Source organism: Gossypium arboreum, chromosome 11 (genome assembly GCF_025698485.1).
Source record: "Gossypium arboreum isolate Shixiya-1 chromosome 11, ASM2569848v2, whole genome shotgun sequence".
In the NCBI taxonomy this organism is placed as follows: domain Eukaryota; kingdom Viridiplantae; phylum Streptophyta; class Magnoliopsida; order Malvales; family Malvaceae; genus Gossypium; species Gossypium arboreum.
The window spans coordinates 103,447,969-103,456,004 of NC_069080.1; the positions used below are offsets into that span (position 1 = coordinate 103,447,969).

Genomic DNA, 8,036 nt, shown 5'->3' on the forward strand with positions numbered 1-8,036 from the left:
TTTTTTGTTTGATAATTTTTATGTTTTTATTTTCTCTCTTTGTTTTATGTTTTTTAAAAGTAAATATTTTTAAAATTTGAGATTTTATATAATTCTATATTTTTCGAATTTTTAAAAATTTGAGAAACTTTCTAATTTTTCATTTTTAAAAAATTATTTTCGAAAAATAATGTTTAAGTGATGTGATGCACTCTCAGCTGCCACATTTTTCTTTTTTAAATGCGGTTAATGACTGAAGCAAATTGATAACAGATTGAAAATTTAGAAAAAAAAATTACGATTTTCTCCTAGCATTGATGCTTACTAAAAATTATAAAACATAAAAATTTTAAAATACAATATTATAATATCAAAATAAAAATTTAAACCCTAAAATTTTAAAAATTTAATCTCCATGGATTTTGATTTTTCTTTGTCTATCTTTCTTTTTAAACATTCTAAAATTATATATAAATTTTAGTACATTTAAATCTATTATTTTTCTATGCTTTTAATTGGCTACTAAAAATTATGAAGCATACAATTTATATAAAAATAATATTATACTTATCAAAATTAAAAAAATTAAGCCTTACAAATTAATACAACACATTTTCTCCTTGACTCTGTCTATGTATCTTGATTTCTTTTTCTTAATTGGTAGGCTCATTCTCTAGATAATTTATATAAGAAAAATGAAATTATGTTCTAAAAGTTTTAATTTTTAAAGAATATATAAGTATTTTTAAATTAAAAGATGTATAGTTTTCTAAAATGTTATTTTTAAAAATTAATAAAATTGTATCCATTTTATAATAATTCTATTTAATTTCTTTTATTCAGTTAGGCCATTGATATGAACTTACAAAATATTAGATTTAATAACGCGAATTCATAGTAAATGCATGTGATAAATTCTATTTAATATATATATATATATATATATATATATATATATATATATATATATATATATATATATATAATGGTGCAGCGAGAAAATTATTTTTGGGAGGATGAAATTATATTTTATTTTTTATGATAATAAAATGTAATTTTACAATTTTAACAGTTTATATCTTTATAATTTTTAAAAATTAAATTAAAATTTTATTATTTTTGAGGAGGCCAATATATAATTTTACCATTATTAATTTAAATTTTTATTTAAAATTTTATAAATTAAAAAAATTAAAAAAATTTTCTGTTTTAGGAGAGTTGGAGCTCTGTCAGCCCCTAACTCTGCCACTATATATATATATATACATATATTTAAAGTTTAAAATAAAACAAAAGATAAAATCTTTCCTTTACAAAAGATAATACCTTACAAATTTGAAAATTTCTTGTCAAAATTATATAGAGAAGATAATTATCTAATCTAATCTAATCTAATATTTATTTTATTTAAGCACATATCTGTTTTTTGGAGGCAATGCTAGAATTATTTAGAACCCTCATCAAACTATAAATATTTTTGTATTTTTATTACACTTATAGTACCTTAAAATAAAAGAAATTATTGTTATTTATTTAAATGTATAACAATTTATTTGGTCTCCAACTTTACTAAAAATTATTTATCTCTTTATTTAAAATTTAAACTCTTTTAGCTTATTTGTTAACTTTGTTAATATGACATATCTGAGGATTATCACAGTAATAATGAATTAAATTTTCTATATATAAAAATACAAAAAATTATTAAAAATTTAAAATATTAAAATATTCTTAAAGAATTATAAAAATATTTTTAAAGGTTTAAAATTAATTAGTTGCCACATGTAAACTTCCACATACATGCCACATAGTAACATGATAGAAATAAATAAATAACGTGGTATGGTAGTATTTTATTATCCAAATCATTCTCGGGTAGCCCGATTATTGTTGGTTCCTAATCAACGGGCAACGGGCAACGGGCAACGGGCAACGGGCTGTTTCATTACTCTTTAGAAACTTAAGTTTCATCATTTCTCAGAAGCACCACCAAGTAAAAGCTTAAAAAGAGAGAAAAAAGTTCTCTCTTCTAAAGCCGGCCTCTCTTGTTTCCCTTTCATCAACAATAAATAAGAAAATTCAAAGGTTGCTTTGAACCAAATTTATATATTGAAAGGGTTCAGGGGGCTGATATTAATGTTAATAGTTCTTTTTTTTTTCTAGCTTTCTAGTAATTTATTGTTCATAAATTTTTTTTTTCAAAAGCCAGGCTTGTGAAATACTAGTAATTAAAAATTTTATATTTGGGTGGAAATTCGTCATGGGTGTTTTGGTTGATTCCCAAAAGGAAGGGTTTGGATCTTCATGGGGTGGTTTAAAGAGTTTGGTAAGAAGAAAACAAGTAGATTCCGCTCATTCCAAGCGTTCTGGTCATCATCAATTGGCTAAAGAGTTGACAGTTCCACATCTCATAGCAATTGGTATTATTTCATGTTTTATCTTTTGCGGTAGTCTTTTGCCCTGGGGGGAAAGGGGGAGGGAGAATTCAATATTGTTTTTAGTGGGTGGTGGGGGATCTGATCCTGAACTTTTTTTATGTGGTGTGTGTGTGTGTGTGTTTTATTTTTATTATCGGCTGTGTTGCTTAGCTGTTATTTGGGGAAAATTATGATGACCTTTTTTGTATTTTTGTTGTTCTTTTTTAAACTTCATAGCAGTCTGAACATTCGATTATCTGTTCTATTTTTAGTTATTTTCGTTTTGGGAGAAATTTTGATGCGGATTTTATGTTTTTAGTTGTTTTATATTAAATTTTCCGGGTTCTATTTTTATTTTTGTATGATGGGTTCGGATCGATATTCACAGTTTTGTTGTTAATTACCATTTTTTAAAAACTTATTTCCTCATATTGATTTGGGACTATTCTTGTTTTCGAGTTATGTTTGGTTTGATTTTATTTCTTCTAGCTGGGAGGGTTGCCTTGTTTTAGTTCTTTTTACTTTTAAGATTATGTTGTTTTTCCCGGCTTTTATTTTTATATATACAATAGATAGCTTATTGTGAATTTTGGTGCTTTGTGATTAGGTGTGGGATCAACAATTGGAGCTGGAGTTTATATTCTTGTTGGAACAGTTGCGAGAGAGCATTCAGGGCCAGCTCTTGCCATTTCCTTTCTAATAGCTGGAATTGCTGCTGCACTCTCTGCTTTTTGCTATGCCGAGCTTGCTAGTCGTTGCCCGTCTGCTGGCAGTGCCTATCATTATTCATACATTTGTGTTGGTGAAGGGTAAATTGCAATTTGAAAAGTTGATATATGTTCCTTTGTTAGAAGGGGAAAAACAGTGGCTTTATTGGTACAATCTTGTTTCTCATGGATTTATCAGTTTCCAGCCTCTGATACAAGCAAATGTCATTTTGCAGTGTTGCCTGGTTGATTGGTTGGGCTCTGATACTGGAGTATACAATTGGTGGTGCAGCTGTTGCTCGTGGCATTTCACCTAATCTGGTTTGTGAATTTACTTGGTAGAACTTTTTTGACTTTTTTCCCTTTTGGCTGGGTTTGTTGGGTCGGGGATTGGAGTCAAGGTACTTGAGGTTCTTGTGGGTGGGAGCTGCATTATATTATTTTCTATTTATATTTCATTAATTATCTTTTGATATTTGATCTAGGCTTTGCTTTTTGGGGGTGAAGATAGCCTACCTATTTTTCTATCTCGTCAATATATTCCCGGGCTTGATGTTGTGGTAGATCCATGTGCCGCAATTCTAGTTTTCATTGTGACAGGGCTCTTGTGTGTGGGAATCAAGGAGGTGCTGTTGATCTTCTATCGTTTTCCATTTCCATTTTCTTTTTTGGTGTGTGGGTGATGACCACTTTGATACCTTAAATTTAAAACCTCTATGCTCCTCTGATGCAGAGTACATTTGCACAAGGAATCGTCACCACTGCAAATGTATGTGCCATGATCTTTGTTATAGTGGCGGGAGGTTATCTGGGTTACAACACTGGATGGGCTGGATACAAACTTCCTACTGGGTAACTGGCATTTCATGCTGTATTTCCTTGCTGATATGATAGTGTTCAAAATTTGTTATTTAATGTTTTTATCCCATAGGTATTTTCCCTTTGGGGTGGATGGAATGCTTGCTGGGTCTGCGACAGTCTTCTTTGCATATATTGGATTTGATTCGGTTGCCAGTACTGCCGAGGAGGTATATGGTTTCTTATAGTAGTTTACTCCATATTGAAGTTTTGTTCCTAGTGATATGAAATATTTGAAATCATGTATTGTAGGTGAAGAATCCCCAACGGGATTTGCCTTTGGGTATTGCAACAGCCCTCTCCATTTGTTGTGGATTGTACATGCTGGTCTCTATCGTGATTGTTGGTCTGGTCCCCTATTATGCAATGGATCCTGACACTCCCATCTCATCTGCTTTTGCTAGCCATGGGATGCAATGGGCAGCGTGAGTATTCATGGTGCATTCAAAGTGTTTATTTATTTGTCTTTTATTTTCTCAAGCCTTTTTACATGGGGAACCTTCTTGTTATGATTTCAGTTACATAATAACCATTGGAGCTGTTACTGCTCTTTGTTCAACATTAATGGGCTCACTTCTCCCTCAGGTATGAAACAAGTTTTACTGGTACCAGTACAATCATGTAAGATTTAATTACACTTGAGATCCCTTTCAATTATTATAGCACTTTGGATTCGATAAGGATTTCTTACTACTAATAAACTTGATAGCCAGATATGTTAAATGTAATGGTATGTCTAAACTAAATATTCAATGCTATGTCGTCTACACTTCTAATTACCTGCTTGTGGTCCTAATTTATAATTAATAAATTGCTAGCAATTAAATCCTACATGATTGATCTTAGATCTTAATTTTTTTTATTTTATGTTTTTTGATTAATTTATTGTGTGTTTCAGCCTCGAATTCTTTTGGCAATGGCTAGAGATGGTTTGCTGCCATCCTTCTTTTCAGATGTTAATAAAAGCAGCCAAGTTCCTATCAAGAGCACATTGGCAACTGGTCTAGTTGCTGCTACCTTGTCATTCTTCATGGATGTTTCACAGTTGGCAGGGATGGTAAGTAGGCATTTCTTGCAATTGGGTTAAGATTTTCCTCCCTATTTGGATTTTATGGTCTGGATCACATTATTATTGTCTAAATTTAAACATTGATATAAGCATGCAGCTGTGTGTTTGCAATGCTTGCATTACTTGATCTTGAGTGCATTTTGTTAATATGGTGACTCATTCTTAGTTAATTGAATGTTGCTCTGGCTCTTCATTGTTCTTGAAGTGCACGAGTCTGACACTTATTTGGACATTGTGAACTCCAAGGACCCTTCAAGTACATTGGACAACCTAGAAAAGACCAAACATACATGTATTTGACACTCACACCTGAGTTCGCATAACATAGCATTTAAAAAAGGGGAACTTTTACCATATAACGATGCATCTCTAATTGTTGCTATAAGTTGTTTGATCATTTACAGTTTGCAATACATCGTTAATAGGCTGATTACTGACCTAGTTTCTTTTGAGTTTTGATTCCATGCAAAGAAGGCTAAGTTTTGTTTTGTTACGTTGTTTTATATTCTGCAGAAAAGGCCTTTGCTTTATCACAAAGATTAATGTCACATGATTTCCATGAATCAGGCTCCTCCTGCTTAAGTTTCAATTTTATCAAGAGCCCCTTGGATGCTTATGCCAACACAGAATTCCTAAAAGTTGCCTTTCCTTTGCAGGTCAGCGTGGGTACGCTTCTTGCATTTACTATGGTAGCTATTTCCGTGCTGATACTTCGATATGTCCCACCTGATGAGGTGCCATTTCCATCATCACTTCAGGAGTCTATTGATTCTGTCACATTAAGATATTCTGAGAGGATTAGTGGGAAAAACCCCGAGACAAGTACCTTTGTAGACAGTTCTCAGCCTTTGCTTGGCAATAAAAATGTAGTAGTTGATTGCCCCATTATTGAAAAACAAGAAGCTCAGGCTTATTGTAAGTTCCTTGCTCTCTGACATGTTTTGTTATAGATATCGTGTTAAGTTCATTTCAGCAATCATTACAAAATGTCTGGGTTGATCGCTAGCTTCTGCAAGCACTGTGCTTGAAGTCTTTCTCCTTGCTTTTAGAAGAGAAAGAAATGATTAGTTGTAATTTTATAGAATATTTTGGAACTTAAGTTGAAACCCCTTTCAATTCGGAGTGGGTGGCGACTGTCCTGTAATAGCTGTAGCTTTCATTTGTTGCGTGAAGCTTTTCGTGAACTGGCATTTCTTGAAGTCTTGATTCTCTCGGTCTGTAATGATAATTGCAGGGACCCTCACTGAACAGAACAGGCGAAAAATTGCTGGTTGGACCATAATGTTATTATGTGTAGGGGCATTTGGCCTTACCTTTGCAGCTTCAAATGTGTGGATTCCGAGGTAGGCTGATCATGTCTGTGTTGTTGAACTACTTTTATTTTTTTCAGGATGAAATCAAGGCAAATATATTAGTATTACTCTTAACCATTATTAAGCTTTTTCATTCAATGTCGCAAGTTCGGGAAAGGTGGTTTAGAACTTTCCCAATGTATTGACAATAATTATGCAAAAGAAAAGATGAAAAAGTGGAGATAGAGAGGAAATTTACTGTGCTCTGGTGTTATTCATTGATACGGATCAAGGGCATTGAAACCCAGTTTTCCAATACTTGGCTGGAGGACATGTATTACGTTCACTATTTGTTGATACAGGATGATAGAAAAATAGGCCCAGATGAACATATTAGTGGTTTGTGACATATAGCTGAAGAATATTCAATTTATTTTATTATCTTCCCATTGAATCTTATCTTCTCAAATTGTTTCATTATCTAATTTCTTCTTTGGGCTTTGATGGTTGTTGGTATCTTCCTCTAGTCTTATTCGGTTAACATGTTGCGGAGTTGGTGGTGTTCTTCTTCTGTCTGGTTTGATTGTGCTCACCTGTATAGATCAAGATGATGCAAGGCATAATTTCGGCCATACCGGAGGTATGCTTTCAGCACTCTCTATTTCATGGATGCTTGCCATTCCCGTACTCATTATATTAATGGTTTAATCAATTTATGAGGTAATATTTGATATTATTTTCAGGTTTCATATGCCCTTTTGTTCCACTGCTACCAATTGTCTGCATTCTCATCAATGTCTACCTGCTCATCAATTTGGGGTAAGTCTCAAAATAAGTGTAATATTTATTTATTTTCCGAGTCTTTGGATGCTACCGAAATTGGTCTTTCCGGAATTCTCATCTTTTTGTTTTTTTTGCAATCATCAGGGCTGCAACATGGGCTAGGGTATCGGTGTGGCTTTTGATAGGGGTGGTTGTATATGTGTTCTATGGTCGATCCCACAGCTCTCTGCTGGATGCAGTCTATGTGCCTGCAGCTCATGCGGATGAAATTTATCGATCCTCGGGTGACTCGTTGGCTTAATTCCACCATGAATGCAGGAAACAATGTGGAATATGTGTCGGAACCAATGGTTGGTGGTCTTTGGTATTTGCAGAAGAATCTCAACGTTGAATGTTTGTAATTTTTAGTTATTTTTATATATCCCATTTTCCCCAATTTGTTGTATTTGTAAGTTGTTGTGGCAGCCATGGCAGATGTGACCTTAAATCACTCCCTAGCTTGTATATAGCATATATGTATCCTGAGGTTGGGAAAACTCATTTAAAAATGTAAATTAAATATGGATTTTCGTCTCTTTTCACTCTCTCAAGAAGTGAAGGGATGAAATTTTAGCCTTTGAAGTAATGAATCACATAAATGATAATGGAGTAATAAAAGAAAAGAACCATTACAGTCTTAGCCAGCTTGTGCTGGAATGGGGGGAGAATGCGGACGGAGGCTAGGAATTGGTGGTTTTTTTTTTTATTGTTAGCAGCACGTACAAGTATATCTATGGATATGGATTAGGATTTATCGATATTTTTAGAAGAGTAAATTACGAGTTCAGTCAGATATTTAAGCATGTTTTAAATTATATTTTGGTTAAATTTAAAGAAATAATCATTGATGTTATTGATTTATTATTTTATTATATTTTAAGTTGATTAAACA

At 32.6% G+C, this 8,036-nt stretch overlaps 1 protein-coding gene across 1 annotated transcript; it reads left to right on the top strand.

Moving 5' to 3' along the window:
* The first annotated feature begins 1,832 nt into the window (after positions 1 to 1,832).
* On the top strand, positions 1,833 to 7,770 carry LOC108473590 (cationic amino acid transporter 2, vacuolar). The gene is made up of 14 exons (XM_017775256.2): positions 1,833 to 2,399; positions 3,004 to 3,205; positions 3,340 to 3,424; positions 3,589 to 3,729; positions 3,837 to 3,955; positions 4,035 to 4,131; positions 4,214 to 4,386; positions 4,480 to 4,546; positions 4,860 to 5,018; positions 5,687 to 5,945; positions 6,265 to 6,373; positions 6,850 to 6,962; positions 7,066 to 7,141; positions 7,250 to 7,770. The coding sequence occupies exons 1-14, from the start codon at positions 2,240 to 2,242 to the stop codon at positions 7,404 to 7,406; spliced, it is 1,917 nt and encodes a 638-aa protein (XP_017630745.1). The 5' UTR covers positions 1,833 to 2,239; the 3' UTR covers positions 7,407 to 7,770.
* Positions 7,771 to 8,036: the final 266 nt, after the last annotated feature.